This window comes from Papilio machaon, chromosome 13 (genome assembly GCF_912999745.1).
Source record: "Papilio machaon chromosome 13, ilPapMach1.1, whole genome shotgun sequence".
Classification (NCBI taxonomy): domain Eukaryota; kingdom Metazoa; phylum Arthropoda; class Insecta; order Lepidoptera; family Papilionidae; genus Papilio; species Papilio machaon.
The window spans coordinates 3,682,744-3,703,892 of NC_059998.1; the positions used below are offsets into that span (position 1 = coordinate 3,682,744).

Genomic DNA, 21,149 nt, shown 5'->3' on the forward strand with positions numbered 1-21,149 from the left:
TGAAAATATTCTATTACACCCGATTTCTTTATGAATTATAGAAAATAGCGTTTAATATTATATAGATTTAGGAAAAAAAAACCTGAGTATATTTTTATTATTCTTCCCCGTACGAATAATAAATGAGCTAAGTAGGATCATATCGTTGTGATGACATTAATACATCTGAAATAAGGCAGGGGTTGACCTTTTGTCGCTACACACACTGGCAATGAATTTGTTTTTTTTTCTATTATAATATCCACAATTCGGAAAAATCATTCATATAAATTAAAATGTGCTCAAACCTCTAACAGCCACACTCAAAAGCTGTTTATAGTTTAAACGTGTACATTTTGTTCTCCAAGTGTAGAGGATAAGGTTGTGGTAGTTACTCTATACGATTCAATAATTGGGACATTTTCCTGACAACAATAAGATTATCTAGATCAGTATACACACCAAGGTTTAAAAAATTTCTCTTATTTTTACAAAGTATTGAGATTTCACGAAACTTATAAGTGTGCGGAATCAATGCCGGTTGTATAAACATGTCTGTGCTGCTTGTATACATCTCTATGTTTAAGAAATTCTATTTTAGTAACTGTGTTAAGGTTAAAAATTAACGGCTCATTCACTACGTCCTCGAAACTATCCTGAAAACATACATCCAATGAAAAAAAAAAAGTATTTTATATTTAATCTATGTACAAACTAAGAATAATTAAAACATAACGAAAAAATTAACTGTGATTTAATAAGCAAATGCAATCTGAAAAACACTTAGTCTTCTTGCACTAACTTAAACGATCATTTTCATATAATTTCTATTACGTTACTATTTGTTACGTTTCTCTTTTTTACTTATATCTAACATTCTTACGAATGTATTGGTCATTAATTTTACTTTCATCCTTTTTGTGCCACACAACTTTCACTTTTCTATATGACTGTTATCAGTTAGGTACACTGGCCATTGATTTCTGAGACCAAAATCTTTGTATAAAAGATATCGTCATCCTTATATTTGACAAAACAGAGATAACAATATGTTTTAAACAGGGATTTTGGGTTCAGGAACCCACGGTGTCAGTTAACTGTTGATTTAGCAGTGTACAATAATGACCGCACGTTTCTGAGTACCTACGGCCGTAAAATACTTAAAATGTATCGTAGATTTATAGAGATGCTAAGTGACAACAAATTAAGTAATATGAATACATAATTAAATACTTATATGAACAGGTATATTTAAATTTTAATTTCCAACAATGGTTAAGTTTTTTTGTACGTTAGCATTCAGTTTCTTTTATTTGTTTTGGTGAATCTGTACAATTCTTGTTTAGTTTTGATTTTTATTATAGTTAATCTGAGTATGTTAATTTATTTTTCAAATTTTTGTTAAACTTAAATAAGTTGTTTCCAACGTTAATTTATAATTATATTGTTTGTATTTAAACTTTAGTAATCAACATTCCAAACTGGGTAAGAAAAATTTTGTAAGGAAATAACAATTATTGTTTTTCAAAATTAATATCTGTTATTAACATTATTATTTTAACAACACATAAACAGGAAGCTTGGAAAAAAAATAATAAACGACGATTGATTAGTCAACTTTCAGTTTGAATTTTTAATACAATACGCTATTGATCGACCTGACCCCATAGCACGGGTGAAAGAGTTTACCAATAAAGAGTCCGGCGACTAACGATTTTTTTATGTATACGACATAAAAAATCGTTAGTCTCCATACAAATTTGTGACATGTTTTCTACTAAATTAATAGTTTAAGGGTTTAATATAAAAACTACACTATTAATACATATATGTTTCTATCATTACAATACGATCGTGTGAAAATTTATAAACATATTTGTACTTTCTATGACCTTACTATTTTTGAATTTACCACGGAACGTGCTAAAAATATAAACAATAAGGGAATGAGATATTTTTGCACAGCTCTTTTAGTAGAAAGCCACAGTAACAGTATGAATGCTAAGAGAACACTGGCTGGATATTTATAAACACATCGTTGTGATTTTGACTAAATATAATTAGAAGTTTATTGCAAGGTGTACGTCACAGGCAATAATAGTGTGACCCAAATGTCAATTGACGATATACCCCAATATAGACGCGTCAAGACATTAACACTGGCCCGGAATAGCTCGGGCGGTAGTGCAAGGTGTGTGTTGCTTATTCACAATACCACGCGGAAGTTTAGCGAACTAATAATACTTTATATTATTATTATTAATTGTAATCAGTGCTTATTGAATGTCAAAACAAAGAATCACGTAAACAACGACGCAAATTCCTCACGACAACGTATACGAGATAATACGCGTTTCGCATAAAATATTATCGCAAATTATTTTTAAATGTCTACGTTTCATTGTTTACGAGAGAAACGGTCATTTTGGGGACCGAAGTTATTTTGTATTGATAGTGTTATGTACAACACGGATTCTATTATAAGATATACATAAGACGTTCTATTAATAAGAACTTTTATTACATCATAAAGATGCCTAAGAGTCATTAAAAATGTCAGATGCTCATTTGATTTTTCCCTTATTTACAAAATAGCTGTTAACTAGTATGTCTAAAAAAATATGCATAGTTAGAGTAGTTATTCTTACCTGTTTGTTGACTGACTTACTGAATTACGTTGTAATCAAAGCCGAAGCTCAGCAAGTATACAAAATTTTTTAACTAAAAGTTGAACTTATTTACTATGGGCATTTCAATTATATACTATGAATGAAAAAACTGGTTACCAAGGCTCCTAAAAACTATACTCCCCGTAAAGCCGTTTGTTGTGATGCATCTTTTACGTTCGGGAAGATAGATGGCGCTGCTTAGAAATACTACCAAAATCTGTTATGTGCAATGGTAGTACAAAGTTGTTAATATGTAGAACAGTAGTACAGTATATTTAATTTTGTAAATAACACAGAGTAATTATGATTATTATCAAAAGTGTTTTTATACGTAGTTCTAAGAACATAAATAATAAAAAAGCAATGGTTTTGCCAAGACCTTGTAAAAATCAACGTGACCTTATAAAACGTTACCACAACATTTTTTTGTTTTTTTGCAGGTAAGGCCTAGGAAAATGTTGATATTATGGTGCAAGACAGCTGGCTTGGTCGGTTTGAAACTACGGTTTGTAAACAAATTTTATGTACAATTTATGTGAATTTATAATAGCTGATGTAATAATCCCAGTCGTGTAACTCCATAGGATTTTATTATAAACCATTGTAATTTTTAATAAACGACTATTTCGGAAAAGACTGTAGTGATTTGCCATGAAATTTTATATTCAGATACTGTTTATCATTTTAAAATTATCAAGACGGATGTCTTAGAATTCTCAAAAACTCGTATTTCCGTAAAAATCCACGTATTTTATTCGATTTCTATTTGTGGCATGTGGTACAAAATATATACAAAATTATGTAAAACTAGCTCACGTTCACGAACTAGGTTCACCTATATCAATAACTAGAGTATCCCTACGTAGTTCCCTCTAGCGGTTTTGTAGTCTGTCAATAATCTATCTTACTTATTACAAATATTATAAATGCGAATATTTGTATGTATACTATGTTTGTTGAAGGTATCTACAGAACGGCTTCATGGATCTCTATGAACTTTGGTATAGATATAAAACACAGTCTGGGAGAACACATAAGCTACCTGTGTAAGACGCCCGTGGGATTTGATTTACAAATTTACTCGCTAAATTTGCACCCCTTTTTTAAAACTGCGCAAAGTCGCCGGCAAAAAAAGTAACAAGAAATTGTTAAGAAAAACTGAAACTATCGATCGGTCGCGGTTACGAATAAAAAAGTTAATAAAACTACGTAAATTGTACAACGATTAGTCTTGCATATAAATAGAAATATACAATCCTAACGAAATTACTGAGGCTTGCGTCAAGGAACAGAAGTATTTGAAAGTTAACATACAACGTTAAAATTCAAGCGGAACTATCGGTATTTTTGACGTAATACTTGACGATTTTATATGGCACAGTTAATTCGATTATACGATTCTATTTTAATTTATAGATTTTAATGTTTTTATTTTTTATATTTTGTTTTATTATCCAATTTTCTCTAAATAGATGATGATAAATATAATTAAATTCAGTAGAAGGTAATCTTACGGAACTAAACACATGCACAATTTGCATAGCCTAGATTATTTCTTGGAAGTCGTACGAGTTATTCTCCAGTAGTATAACTCGACTATACCAAGCCCCGGTTTCGTATTAGTAGCAGATCATGTATATTATTTTATGTCTCATAATAACCTAAAAATGTATCTCAAATATGTTCGTCTATTGATTTAAAAATATTTTGTGTTCAGACTTAAAGAGATGTCTTTGTTTTAAATTGTAGTAATACTAAATCCAATTATGAACATCGTAATGATTCAGCAAAAATAGTATCTTCCAGAATTACCACATTCGACAATACTCCGTTGTCAACCTAGTTAATCTAGAAAAATCGTTTCCTCAATATATACTTCATACAAAGTAAATAACTGTCATATCTGCTCATAGTCCGTGATGACTAACCTCTAATTAGGTAATAAAAAAATATTAAGTGTTTTAAAATGTCGGTCGTTGTCACTATTTCAATAATTGTTTATCTGGAAATTAGGAAGCGACTTGTCAAATTTATTCACAATTCACATTATTCAGTCAAATTTAGAAACAGTTTTGTGGGGTCAGTCACCAGGATTTGTCAATAGACCCAACCTTCGTCACATTTGGAAGCTAATATGCCCAATAAAAGGGTTCTCATATTCACGATGTTAGCATTTTTATTTGAATGGGGGAGACGAGACAACATATATACGTTACTGCCAAAAATATCTCCCTAAAGTTATAAGGAAAAGGGTGAATCTGAATGTTAGTTCTGGAAAAAAATACAATGGGTAAAAATCCTATCACTAACGGTGCTATATTAAAATATAGCATATTATTAATCTTTCAACATATCCAACTGATTCCGGAAGATTTCTAGTTTAAATTATTCCTCCTCTTGTTGATACAAGTACAAGAGGCAAAGGTGCAGTGTTTGTTGTTAATATTACTTAGGAACAATCAGAATTGATCAATTTATAAAGACAGTGAAGTATGGCGATAAAAGAAGCACTCGTTAATAGATATAACGCTGATACGTGACTGCGAACACGATAGCCTGTTGTAATTTGCTGTGAATGCGGCAGACAAATTAAATTCCCGCACAAGGATTTGTTCTACTGATTTACATCACGTGTATTAGATTTCCAAGTAATTTTTATAATTATGAAGATGATTACCTCATGGTGCTAGAGCATGTTTAAGATAACATTTAAACGGTCAACTTGACTGTACCTGTGATAAAAATACCAACTCTGAATCCATCGTTAACGTATAGACCAGTGATTGTCAAACTTATTTCTTTCACCGCCCCCTTTGAAAATCAATTATATTTCAGAGCCCTCTAATTTTTATTCAGCCCTAAAACTTAAAAATCACAATTTCATTACTTTATTTAATTTCAATGCCCCCCATTTTTTGGGCCTCTTATCGCCCCCACCTAGGTTTCAAACTCCTCCAAGGGGCGTTATCACCCCCAAGGGGGCATTATCGCCCACTTTGGGAAACACTGGTATAGACCGACAAGAATATCTCACCCAGTGGCCAATAGTCAAACTAAATTACGATAGCTCACTAGCGCCCTCCTGTCATTGTCAAAGTGTCACAACATACTTTTCATACTGTAACAGTTATTTCATGTTTTATCCCTTGTCGTTTTCTATTTTGCGATAGCAGCGCCTCTCTCACCGGGTCAAATATCCTTGTTTAACTTTTACCTAAAATCAAGTCAAGATTCTCTCCTTCAACGTACGTGAGGAAAACCCACAAACCGTTTACAGTAGTATTATTAAAATAAAAAATGAGAAAACATGTTAGTCACACTTTTATACAATCTCAGGTAGCTGTATCAAAAGATTAAAATGTTGAAACATGTTGTAATACGTAACGATTAATAACAAACACCTTTCGAAGTGGTTACAGAGCTCTATATAGTTTCATCTAATAGAATATTAGTACTCAGTTATTGACTAGGACTGTATCAAAATAATGCCGTTAACGAATAATCCACTTGGCACAGAGCAACGAACTGATCTTGTTTGCGGGAAGCCCGTGACAACACACCGCTGTTGTCCGACTGGTGAATCAGATCATACATACATATCTTATGCCTTCCTTTATCTTGTTAAAGCGCTAAAATAGTAATGATTACATCATTCCGGTATTTTTTTTTATAAAATTTGCTTAAATATCTTTAATTTTATTTCAGGAAAATACAACTAGAAGTTATTTTCCATAACCTAAACACCACGAACATACGAATAAATGGACTGGCTAAGACGTAGTATTTTGTGCCTATTTGATTTTCGCCATTTTTCGAACTAATTATATATACGATTAAGTGTCACAATAAATAATATAATCAAAATCAACAAGCGCGTTTAAATCTGAACAAAGCAAAAGCTGTCATTTTCAAGCAATCGCCCACACATATGTAGAGATCAGTGCTAAACACCCAGACAAAACATATTTTCCTTATTGGTTTCGTTATTCAACATAGTGTAGGTACTAAAAATGGGTCCTCAAAGCACGCGTGCTAAAAACATTGACCTTATGTAACTTCGATTTTTATACACTACAAATCTTCCAGTTTTCGGCCAGTCTGATTGTAGTTTTCGCCTCGTTAAGTTCTAGCACTAATGGCCGGTTTCTAAAGCAACAATCAATTTAATTTACGATTTATCTCAAATAAAATTTGTAGTTAACACATTCAGTGCAACAGAATCGCTTTACGAGCTCACTTTAAAAAGAAAAAAAATAGCGGCTTGCAAAATAATATTATACCGAAGAACAAAATCAATCAAATTTCCAGTGTTTAAATTAAAACAATCTGACATGATAGAGTCTACGCTACGTCACTTTACGTCACGAAAGCGACCGGTGTGTCATTAGTTGCACACCTCTTTAAATAATTACAAACCGAACACGACCAGTCATACGTATACCACACGGCTCCAAAGTAGCACGACTCGTTATTGTTATCTCAAATTAACCGATAGCTCGAGTGTTTGTGACGTCACAGTTTAATAATTAAACCCTTATCATATCGGGGATCGTGTTGTATCGCTTGGTGCTTTCAAGTTCGTTGTGTTGTATCACTTGCATCGGACACTGTTAATAAAGGTAACTTATTATTTTTTTATTTTAACTTGAAAATGTTATTCTTCATTTTATTTAATTTTTTATGTATTATTTAATTTTCCAATATTGCTAAAACATTTATTGCTTACTTACTTGTATTTAATTTAACTTAATAACTCGTGACAAAACTGTACAAATAAAGTTTCTGTACAATAAAATTATAGAAAGACTTAACTGTGTTTTTGTTGAAATTATTGTACAATAATTCCAAAAACTATATGATATATATAGATAAACAAAAAATAGATGCCTTTTTATAGTTAAATTATTTATTTCTTGTATCTTATTAAGTTAATTGAAGTTAATGCCACACATATTGAACTTACTTATACTGTCTGCGAATTTGGTGTCATCCCTAAGAATTTAAAACAGTATAGTAAATAAAAAAATATAAAAAATAGGTTAAACAATAAAATAGGTCCTTGGGAAAATATATGTATGAAAAGTAAAATGTTTCTTAAAATCAGTTTAGCACAAACATATATCTTGATTGTTATTAATTTGGATTTGGTTTTATGTTGTCTATTATTTTATAAATAATGTTTTTAATTTTATAAAATATAATGAATCTGTTAATTTTTTTTAGCGTTGTGTGTAACATTGTAGTTATATATTTAAAAAAAAAACTAATGTAATATTTTTCCAATATGTGTACTTACCTAATGTTACATGAAATGAAATAAATAATAATATATCGTAAAAACATTACTATCTTTACTACGATTTCAACCACTTGTAATTAAATGACGGTTTATTGATTTTGAAAGATAAATATTGATATACTCAAGTGTATGTTCTAGAGATTTAGAAATTATAGAAAAACATCATGCTAGTAGCCAAAAAACTTTATGCACTTCTCCTTAACTTTTACTAAAATTGTGTCAAAATTCCATGTAGCACTACAATGTCACACTATTTTACTTGAGTTCTTCTAATTTTGTGTTGGCATTAAAATGTATCAGCCAATTAAAACTTGTCGCGTTATCACGTTAATTAATAAATTTAAGTTGAGACGTCAACCTCGATAAGGGTATTTCCCCTACCTTTGAGAGCAGGGAGTTCATCTGTGTAACGCTATGAATTTATAATTACTGAATATTTTATTAAGGGGAATGTACGGCGTATCAATGATTCAAAAGAACAAAAATAGATGGCGTTATTATCTATTAAATTATTTTTATTTCATTGAAGAACATAGAAGTGTCGATTTTTGTGATATTAATTACAATTTTAACCAACACAATCCAATGGAATTCATATTCACTGGAATACACTAATTTATATCAATGGGTTTGCCACAAATGGGTTTTTTGATTTCGTTAAAACTGAGGATACAGTCAGTAAAGAAAAAAAAAATCCTGTTCTAGGAGATTCCGATCTGTTCTTAGGGAAAACTTCGCTACAAGTAGCATTCTTTAACGTAATATTATTCAACTATAAATTTCCCTCCTCATATCTCTTAATAGTTTTATCCTTAAACATCCGTTACTTCAAAAACCCTTAATGACTCATAGTACATTCTGGTAATCGCAAATTATATGTCATTTAAATGTGGAAACAACTACATACAATAAAACATATACATTAAGTCTAAAACGTCCTTTTTCTTAGAAGCTTACGTCATGTCGTATATTGATAATACTTTATTACGAAATACAGTGAAATCTGTTATGGTAGGATTAAGTTGTAGTTTATACGTCATCCCATAGTTCAGTTTACTCTTCAATAAGCAATGGCATTGACCTGTCATTTAAATTTCCTCCTATATATCTCAACTATATCGACTTATTGTTAGGTATTAATATTGGAAAGTACCAATCCAATTCATTTATAACATTTTATGTCACGGACTAAATTTGTCCATACATTATGTTAATTGATAGACAAACTTCAACATATTTAGAACGACCTTTTTGTTATGAATTCGTATAAAATCGATAAACGACCATCGTATGTTTTATAACTTTAATTTATAGATAGATGGCGCTCGCGTACACATAGAATAGAAAAGGTGGTAGAAAAGATAATCCGCATAAACTTGACGTATTACAAAAACGAGGTAACACAGCGGTGTTTGATAAACAACACAACAATGAATAAGTACATAAAAACAAAAGTAACAATAACACCGTAACATAAACGTTAAAGTAAAAAAGCACGCGACTTAACACGACTTAGCGATAAAGCACGGAAGAAAGCAATACTCGCCGCCGATAATACCTTCAACTTTATTTTAAAGCCTTGAACTTTATCAACGGTCAGCACCTTGAATGTGAACAAAAAACATCTTATATATTATTTCTATTCCTAAAAATCAATACTTGCTTTTGCCCGCAGCTGTGTCCGCGTGAAATTAAAAGAATAACTGAGTCAGTAGCTTCTGCGTTATTCCAGTGTGTAATTTGTATCTCCGATCCAAATATCCTTAAGCTCCGTTAAAATTTCCCATTTATAGATTATATAATATTATAAATTATAATAATTATAGAAGACTATTCCTATACATTTAAATAGAAATTTGCTTCAGCTTTGCTCTGGTATTTTGAAATAAAAATACAGCCTTATTTACAAGCTTATAATACATCTTTCTGCTAGTAAATAGATTTTATAATTAAATGTTTCTCTAGTTTTCACGCGCCAATCTTTCTCTGTAGTAAGTCAATTTAAGTGGGAAGCGAATTTAATACCTTTGACTGTGATATATTTCTTTGAAATAACTGGATAGTTTACTTTCCAAATGTCATTTTACTTAAGTCTTCGCACTGGCATTACAATATGTATAATGCTTAGTATACGTGAATATAGAGATGTCGATAACAGGTCAATCAAATGCTCTTTAACGCCGCAAAATTTATTCCGCTTTATTAAAAAGTTTCTGTTGCAGTTTTTTTGTATAGTCATAGCACACTGATGACATTAATGGAAAACGTACTCTTACAAAAATACATTTAGAAACGACTGATGTGTACCAGGTCAGTGTCAATTAGAAATTTGGAATCTCTTCTTACACTTTTAGATTTTAACTATGCACTACAGAAGACGAGAGTGATTAATGTTGTAAATCTAACTTGAACCTTATTGTGTTAATATTTTATCTTATTTTTATACCTACGTACTTAACAGCTTATAAAAACCTTAAGAGAATAAATAACAATAAGCGACAATTTTCAGTATTTATTTGTTAAAAATAGCTATGCAAATATTTTTCAGTTTATTAAAATCACACGAGTTGCTAGACTATTAATAAAATTTATCAGATCACTTTACAAATAAACTTAACAGAAATAAACGTGATTTTCTTCTTAACTGAAACGTGATAAAATTTCACATACATATGCTAAATTACAGGGTAACTACATAAATATTTAATAATCATATTAGATGCTTCTAGTACTTATATTCATTTAAAAATAGAACACTATAATATTTGCTATGTCATCTTTAAATATCTTTCCAAGACGTATGTTTGTTAATAGTGTTATTAGTTCTTACGTATTTTATGACTACTTGAATGGACTATGGTCTATGTTGAATATTTGCGACAAAATATGTTACATTTAGTATGAGATTAGTCGTTGTACTTTACACCCGATTAGCGCTGTACAAATCTAATGTTGTTGTCGATAACGTTACGAATACTTTCTGGCAATTTTTCGTGCTAGGTCCCATGATTTATCAATGTCTATTGAAGTTATATCGCTATATACCGAATAACTACTTAAGTTTAGTAGCTATTAAGATGTATTTTTTTTAATTAACTCTCGTAAATCTATGTAAATTGAAAAATAAATTATAGATAAAATTGAAAAGAATAATAAAACCTTCGTCAATAATCGATGTTCGTGTAAATAAATTTTCAATATTAATATTTTTGCAATGATTACAGACAGACAATCAGTCTCTTTAATGATCTCAATGAAATTATGCAAAATACAATTAATTGGTAAAAGTGGTATAAATTAAATATTACTTAAGATATTGAAAACATGCAATGTTATTGTTTATTATTATTTAAATTTAAGCTCCACAGAACACGCACACGAAAGAAAAGATTTGTTTTACGCAAACTCGAAAATTAGCCAAATATCAAACTTCTATTTATATATTCTATTCTAACCGTGTCTTTGAAAGTGATCGTATAAAAATATAGGTAAATTTGCATTAACATAATATATTTCTTTTTTTTTTCGATTTTGAATAATACTTTTTGGTTAACCTTAGAATTAATATTGAAACCTTCATTTGCTATAACACTGACGGCTGTCGACAAGAACGCTCAATGGATATTGCGAAGGTTGTTTTGCGAATAACTTATTGTTTCCGGAATATGAGGCCAAATAATTTTAATCAATATGGAATTAGTCGTTGGTCAAACTAAAGTTATAACTGAGAGTTGAATTTTTTATCCATCCAATCATTCGATCCGTTGAAATGCTCTGCATTCTTGTTTAAATGATGATGGAGAAATATGTATCTATATTGTAACTTCCCGTTGCAAAAAATACTAGACAGATTTTAAAGTAAGGTGTCATTCGAGTGGTATTCTTACCAGATTGTTTCAAAAGAATCACTTTCACTTTCTTTAGCAATTCAATCTTTTAATTTGTTTGATAATGCCTTTAAACTTTTTACCGCAAATACCAACTTGATAACTTACAACCACAAAAATCGACTCATCCCAACTCCATAGAACATAGTTACATCTCTGAGATCTCATAAGAGATATAATTCTTTTCTTCGTCACGGTGGAGGTTCTAGCAACCGGTACATCTTCCGGTGGGACACCAGTGGCGCATCTAATAGTGTTCACATAAGACCTATCCCCACTAATTGACATAATTCTATTGTTCAAATTTAGAACCCGTATCAAACACAATGGTTAAACTGTACTACACACAAAGCCTGTGTAAAGAACTAATGCATATTTAAATGCACTTAAAAATACTTTTTGAGGGACATTTGAGTCGGTTATGGTCTGTTAAGGATCAATTTGTATTTTTTTCGTAACATACTGGTGCAAATGATGTAATTTTAAAACCGAGTCACAGACGAATGTATTGTTTGTTACGTAATATATTTTAAAAATTTATAAATCATCAAATAGTGGGGTTATAAAGCAACAACCATTGACTACATAGCGAAACGAGAAAGATCCAATTCGTCGTTATTTTCTTTTAATGATTTTATTACATAACACCATAACAGTAAATTTGTACGTACATTAAAATGTCTCATTTTTTAAATTTTTTAACACCCTCTTTTTACACGCAAAATACGCGCTAGCCGTGGAGTTGCGGAAAACGAGCCCTTACAACTAACTAACAACACCCTTTTTTAACTTTTACAAGCGTGGAAACTTACTTGTGTTCCTAGTGTCTTTCTTGGTGACGTATCGTATAGTTAAAATTACAGATATAAATTACGTTAATGACGAAATTTTTTGCCCCATGCATAAATACACATAGACTTAGTGCATTTTATTTTTATTTGAATTCAAGGCTGCCAGTAATTCTGTTAATGTAACTGTAATTCTATTAGCTAATCCAGCTAACACTTGATAGACTACATTCACAGTAACAATTGACTAGACTACCTTTATATTCATAGTATTTGGCATATATTTTGGATTTTAAATAACAATAAGCATCATGTAATAGTTGCAAAAACTTGTCTTTACAAAAACTTGTACAATTAAGCTGTAAAAAAACACAATTTTTTATAGCAGAAAAAGTTAAATAAAATATTATTTTTAATAACTTCAGATGAAATATAAAAAATTGTAAATTAACCAAATTGTCCAGTAGATGGCGTTCTGTTATGACTATTTATTTACTGAAAACAAAAGAAACGGTAACAGGACTCCCTTAATAAATAAAAAGCTACTCTGTCGCAGTTAATCTCTTTCATAAAGCTTCATGATGTGACGAAATGTAATTCATTACATAGAACAATGATCTAATAAACATTTATAGATGGCCGCTTTCTTCATATTATTTAACTTTAAAATAAAAACTTAATAATAATGGATACTTTTCCTTAACACAGTTAACGATGTGTATAACACTCAAATGAGCAGTTTATCTTCGTCCTTGGGAACACCAATCGATTGGTAATGAAGTTAGCCACGTCGACATCGTTCAATAAAACTATTACTATAGGTAACATTATATCAATATCAATAATGAATTGTTTTTCTATACCTGGAATATGTCTATACATATTTGAATGACAGAGCAGGTAGATGTCTGTTTCATTGTAATATCTTGACCAATTTTGAATAATTAAATTTCATTCGATTTGCATATTTCCCTTAAATGTCATTTAGATTTCTTTTTTTTTTAATTCTATTACTATTTTTTATTTACTTTTGTAAGTTTAAATAATATTTAATTGATCTATTCCAACTAAGTGATGATCGAATATTTCTCATTATAATATATAGAAATTCATCATAAAATTGCGTACAAATGTGGGAATAAGAAGGACCAGCAACAATAAATTTTTATATTTTATTAATTCATTCGTTAAAATTCAAACAGCAGTAGTTATCATGTTGTCTATGCACTTGAATAATTAATTTTATTTTATCAAGTATTACGAAACGGTAAACATTTGTTCAAGTGGATTGTCGTATCGCAGAGCAAGCAACACGTGACATTGAAAGCGTTTTATTGTCAATGCATTCAATACCGCCGTATTTATTATTTTAACGTATTGATAATATTTTATACACAGCTTTAATAAAGTATGTATGTATATTAGATAAAAAATATAGACAAATAGATAAATTACGTGCAAAGAAATAATATTTGAACGATGAATATTCATATTATAATTTGTATTTCCGTAAACAAATAGTTTTTTGATGTTTCAAAACAGAAGTGATGAGAAATATATATTGATCAACCTACGACAATTACGCTTTAATATGACATTACGGCGTTAAGGTCTTATATCTGGACGCTTCATTGAGTAACATGGCTCAAAATCCGACAGAAGGGTATTGTTCGTTTTTGGGATTACGGATACGATTCAAAGCTTGGTTGAGCTGGTAGCTTCTAACTACTATCGAATTACAATATACGTAATACATTGGTATGTGGAAAGGTAAACAATGTAACCCATAGGGGGATTTAATCTTGTTATTGAATACATCGCTTTAACGAGTGAGTAAGGCCGGGCGGGAAGCCGTAGCAGGGGCGTGGGCGATAACACACTGCGCAATGTACTGCTTACAACTGGACAACTGCGCCTCACCTGATCCCTCTCGTCTAGGGTTCCCTTACAATAAACGTAGACTAGAACACTAGTAAAAAATGACAGCCAGATACTTTCACACCACCAACTCTGACTCGAAGACATCAATTGTCGTAAGCCCACTGAGGGGCTCAGAGCCTACCCAAGTCAAAGGTAACATAGTCAAAAATGCTGGTCCAGTGCGGGTTGGTTGGCTTCACATATATCTAGAGATTGCATTCCAACTTTCCTTCTCGTAAGAAAATCGGATAAACAGTACATATGAAAATCGAATAACATATTGGTACATGACAGGGATCGAACCTGGAAGTATAGGATTTAGTCCGATCCGGTCAAGCGCTTACCAACCGCGACACTGACGTTCTTCATAGCTTCAAATCTGGGTTAAATCCGAAGTGATGACAGCTTTACACTCATGTTTATTTTTAAATACTATTTAAAAAATTGGTTACAAAATTCAATAACCTAACACTCTGTTTGGTTGAAACCCTAAAAGAACGGTGTGAAAATTAGCTAGCATACAATCGATTGAAACACAAAAGGAATAGACTCAACTGATAAGCCAAGCTTTGCTATTGCACTTAGACAATTGAATTACGTTATTGACATAAATATTTCCAGATCTAGAACAATCGAGGAACTTATTTCTTGTGTTTTATGATAACACCATGATAAAAATTTTTACATCAGAATATCCATTCAAAATTTAATAAATATAAAATTATTTAAGAAACAAAAAATGAATAACACAATATCTTGGTATACGAAACTGATTTTTTTTTAAAGATATTCCTCTGTCATTAAATTGAGAGCCTTTACACGCTTGTCGATGGTCTCATATATGATTGCCAACCTTCATTAAGTGGAGAGGCAACCATTGAAAAAAAAATCATTACGTTACCCTTATTTGTATTATAAACAGCACATTCTGTTCTCGTGTGTTGACATGATTTTTTAAATCGTAAGTCATCAATCATGATATCGTCTGTTGAAGATAAGAATTAAACTTTCTAAATGTTAAAACCAGAGGTCTTTAACTCCGAGGCAATGTCAACCGTAATGTCAACGAACTATATTTCTAACACGAAAACCTTTTCAAGCATTCAATAACAAAGTACCCTCTAAATAGCACGTTTTTACTTTAATTTAATAGAAGCATTCGAAGTATTAAGATGTCATTAATATAAATTCACTTAAGACGTCTGGTCAATGTCAAGATTTTTCCAATGTTTTCTTTTTAAATATAAAATATTCCGTTATCATTTTGCACATTCTAGAATTTATCTTACCGGATAAGATTTATCATCTCCTTTGTTTTTCTTCGTCGTTTCACTGTATTGCCGCGAGATTGCATAGACACCCCGCTTATTTACATAAGAATAAAACGTAAATTGTTTGCATAAGTGTTCAATAGCAGTGACGAAAATATTAACGAACATTGTGGAAGGATATTTTTTGCATCGAAACTTCTAGAAGTATTAGAAAAAGACTCACGATGGTGTGGCCGATGTATCCAATATTATTAGATACTTCATATAGAGACAGATCATGTAAGTCATACACATTTTTATTTCTAAATTTTATAAGACTGCCGACTAAATGATAAGACTAGATTGACTTCAATATCACTAGGGCTAAATATTAAAATACATGGGAGTGGTGTTAAGGGAAAAGAGCGCTACTTATTTTCTTCTCTTTCACCACCTTTCTCTTTATAAACTCCCCTTTAAACTTAAGCATATATGAAAACATAACCCATGTGTTAATCTCTCTTGAAATAACCTTCAGTTTTTACTTTGTAACATATTATATTTGTTTTAAATTCTAGAACAATTGTCTGATTGTAATTAGAATGTAATTTTTATGGAAGTCGGCAGTGCGTGACTAAGCAGCGTACGTTTCGAACTTGACCCACATCTCTCAAGACTCTATTGTCTCTGCCCGACCTCGATCGCACGAGTCCTGTTGCACACGGTTTATGACAACCTTTCCTCATTAATCCATCCAAAATAATCAAAATTATTTCCTTCTAGCTACTAGTTCTCTCACGGTACTAGCAAAACGTACTCGGGTACGTAATAAGTCAATTTTCATTGAATTGTAAACTTTCCCAACTTTCATTTTAAAATTTACCGGTTTTTGAATAGTGAGTCCCGTTACGACGCCATTGCCCCAGTGCGCTGAATGACCGACAGTTTCCGCGTGTCCGATTTGAACATCGTTATGTAGTTTACTGGGCTATTTACATTTACTTTTTCTATTCATTTATTACCTTAATGACGTTATTTTTTACAGTCATTATGCTCTGGGGCGATGACACTTACTTGATATCAGCTGTAAAACTTATCTCGCGCCATTAATAAATTGCTAGTCCCACCCTTTTTACCAACTTCGTCATTTGTGACGTTATAATAGGACTTTTCTTTCCTTAAAAAACTAACATATAAAAAAATACGCTGACGGTCTCATTGTGTCTAGTATGTTTGAAATGTGTAAAAAAGATCCTTAACTCTTCATTGAGAAACCATAAATAATATTAATGTTTTTATGTTTTTACAGGGATGTCTCTGGACGAAGGCAGACAGTCCCAGCGACCGTATCGATACGGCATGGTACTGCTTTGCGCGGGCGCGCTCATCAACTGGCTGGGCCTGGCGGAGGACTACGCGGAGCCGGTGCGCTACGTCGGCGTCGCGTGTATCGTCGCCGGCGCCCTGCTCATATGCGCCGCCATGTGCTGCTGGCTGCAATCGCCCGCACGGCAACCACATAACGACCGCGCAACGCCTGATACCCACCAGGTAATTTGAAACAAACCTCAGTATTTTTATGCACAATCTAGCAATAATAAAGCAGTTACGATCCGACCCGTGAATGAATTAAAGCTTAGTTCCACTTATACGAAGTTACAAGCACGTTCTGTGCTTTGCCCTGTCCAGCTCGATGAATCTGTATGGTTGTATTATAACAAGGCAGTCACAAAAAAATCAGGGGGTTCTTTCATCTCGTTTTCTTGCAGTCCGTGAAATAATAGGGGAACAGAGTGAGCCGCAAAAGCGAGCGCTTTTTTATTTGTATAAAGATTGCGCACGGATCTAAAGATGAGGTCGTCAATTAACGAGCCATTTTTCGAAATGTCAATTTTGTCATTTTTATAGAAATATAAACATACTACTTATCAATACTCAGTGTTATGGTAATCTATCACTATGGCTTAGAAATGTCCAAATAAAATACGTATTATCTATAGTAAATGATAGGTAAAACATTTCGAGATATTTTTACTTTAAAAATAAAACCGATGACATGATTTTGCTCATCAATCTATTCAGTAACTTATATCAAATATTGGTTAACTTTAATAGGTTACTACATTACACGACAGAAAGACTCTTTTTTTTTTCTTTGGGCAAAAAGCATAAATGTGTTATTTGATAATGTTTTTCTAGAGTATAAACCAACTTTTTAGCTATAGTATATGATAAAAATTACAAAAGTAGGTACAAAACGGTACTTGAAGTGAAATAAGCCGTAAACTAAAATCGTTAACAAAAATCTGCTTAGTAATCGTAATTCTGTTACACTTTCTTTCGTATCATATGTATGTGTTTGTTACTCTAACTTAAAATGTACTTGTAAAAACCAAGGAAAACAATTTAACAAAAGATTATCTTTAAGTTGGATCTTTCTTTTGACCTCTTTACGTCTTTGTTCTGAATCATACAAATTGCAATAACGGATCCGAGAGCAACTGACAAATAACAAAAGAGAAAGGGATTTGCACGAAACCATTATTAACTACCATTGTGTAGATGGTATATTTTAACCTACGGAGGTCGGAGAGGCACCTCAGTTAGAAGATATTATTATGTATATTTAAATTAATATACCTTGGGTTTCATCTGCCAAAACATCAGTGCAAAACAATAATGTTACTCCTCTCATTCTCTTTGGAACACAATAAATTCACGCTTATAAAAACCTCTGAGGATGTTATAGGAAAAGACAAAGATCCTGCCGATAATTCTCAGATATTTCATTACTAAACATATAATGTTGTGTTATTACAGATTGACGATCCCATCCACGTGATATCGATGCCGGACGAGGAGACAATGCAGCAGAAGCCGCCAGACTACGAGACTGTGGCGGGTGCGCCGCCCACATACGACGACGCAATCAAATTGAACCCCGCACGACTGCTGCCCGCCACGAGCAGCGCGCGTCTGGAACCTTCCACCGCAGCGGACGTGCCCGTCATACCAGGGCAGCTGGACGACGTCCCCGCCCCCGTGCACCTCCCCCACAGCCACACACAGACCCAAGTACCCAAAACACCACCGCCTCCGTACAGGCCGACCCACGCCATCAGATGAAAGCCAGGCCCGATGGTGATCACGTGTGCTAGTACTTTAAATCGACTGCGTTTCATGTGATGAGACATGTAAATAATCATCGAGCGTTCTCCGGGTCTCGAATGCGGACATATCCATTGTTGAAATATTGCGGTATTATTTTTTTTGTACGTCTGGCATATCCACACATGAAACTGTTATTTTTTTTTAATTAATGTAGGCTGTCAAACTTAAGAGCGATGCGTACTTATGTGATATTAAAATGTTATAATTAGTTACTTAATATAATTTTTACTGTATATATTAAATAGTTTCTAATCAAAGCTGATAGTAATGAAAAACTTCCATATTTCAGTGGAATAGTGAGGACGAGCATATAGGGTTATAGGTAGAGCAATAATTTATAAATATTTACAAATAATAAAAAGAAACCAATAGAATTGTTTGTTCGGTATTTTATTGTATATTTATAAACATTGTGTAGTATTGTGCCATTCATAGAAAAGCTACGTAAACTAATGTAAACATGGCAGCCGCCTAGAGTATTCATGTTAAAGCAGTTTTGTTATTTCTCATTTAATTTATTAATATTGTACAAGGCAGAGTTTACCTTTATGGGCTTGTTACCTTCGTTATTTTATCTTCATTCAAAAATAGCTTTCTTTAAAAATCGGTCTTTTAAATTATATATATTTGTATTTTGGCAACACTAGTATAAATGACTGATCTGACGAGTCAAATCAAGTTATTAAAATATGACTATAGACAAACAAGGATATCTGCCCTGGTTGGGCATAAATAAGACTAAATTATCACTAGTTCCTTTTTCGTACTACTTTCACGTCATGTTTTTAATCCATTTTTTTGCCCATTTCGTGTTTACAAATTTTGTGACTGAACTTACCGCGAAAGCAGCGCCTCACTGTCTCAAATATCCTTGTTTGACTTTAAAATGACATTTTATACATTACACACACTGATGCACGTACACCTATACAATCTATGTTTGGCTGTATTTAATTCACGTTGTATTTGACTACATAGATGTATTTAGTGTTTAGTGATACTGACTCGTTTCAAAGTTATTCTAGTCCTCAACTTAACGACTAAAATACTTGTCATTTAGTCACCAACATGCATAATTGTTTGTAATTTGTACACATCGTTGTTGCACAACTTGAATGACGTTTTGTTTAGTACCGTACTTTGAATATGAAGAAACCATAAAATTATACGTTGAGGTTATATGAAAAGTATATAATCGGTGCTATTTTTTATATAATCTCAGCATAAGTTGATATTGAAAATTGTAATCTGTCAAGTAAAATATGATCCCACATTAACCTACAAAATTAATTATCAATTAATTACAAAATAAAGGGTCGATTAAAATTCAAAACAAACAACTGAATAAAATTTATTTCGTTTTAATACAAACAAAATTCAAAATGAAACAATAGACAACATTTTTTATAATTTACAATGGCAACATGCTCAATATATGTGAATAATCTACTAATAACTAACATGTAAATTGCAGTTGGTCTGAAGTAACAGACATCTAAAACAGTAGCCATCGATTGCGGTAACAATATTTTTAGCGCGATTTGTACATTCAAATCCGTGTAAAAATATTGTTAATGGATAAGCAATAAACATTATGGTAACATTTAAAACGAACTGAATTTTCAAATTACGAATTACTGCTTCAATTGTTTTCTTTAACTAAAAATAAAACGTCCCAATGGTAACACAATTATTGTAGTAATTATTTTTGGTTACCATTGAGCGTATTAAACTAAAAGTGGGACCAATTCCTAATATACATTTACTTTATTGTAACGATCTAAAGTTTCGTTTAATTGCAACACTTTGTGCTTGCGAGTTATTTTGATTTAAGAGTTTTACAATGCTGAAGTTGTGCATTTATTATTTGTACATTATACAAAGCTGCGAAAATTAAGTGTACATACAAAATAAATGTTGTTGCAATGATATCAGAGTTTTTTTTTCTTTAATTCCTTCAATATTGAAGAAAACAATCATCCTCATCCCAAATTCTTCTTCTTCCCATTTTCCTTAAGCTAGAGATGATTAGACCTAAGGATCGGTTCAGACAGACCGGGGCGGAGAGCAGAGTTATAAAATTAAACTTTGTTTCAATCGTATAAAGTTGAATTTTATTTGAAATTACTCTCTGCCCGCCCCAGTCTGTGAGAACCTTTAGACGATGGTCCAGCTTCTACGCAGTA

At 31.9% G+C, this 21,149-nt stretch overlaps 1 protein-coding gene across 4 annotated transcripts in view; it reads left to right on the plus strand.

The window, feature by feature from the left end:
* LOC106717919 overlaps positions 1 to 20,264 on the plus strand; it is a 49,309-nt gene extending 29,045 nt beyond the window's left edge. For all 4 annotated transcript variants that reach the window (XM_014511880.2, XM_014511879.2, XM_014511882.2 and 1 more), the window contains 2 exons: positions 17,102 to 17,343; positions 18,613 to 20,264. In XM_014511880.2, the coding sequence (XP_014367366.1) occupies positions 17,102 to 17,343; positions 18,613 to 18,918 (548 nt within the window). In that variant the 3' untranslated portion in view covers positions 18,919 to 20,264. The remainder of the gene's footprint in view (positions 1 to 17,101; positions 17,344 to 18,612) is intronic.
* The last annotated feature ends 885 nt before the right edge of the window (positions 20,265 to 21,149 follow it).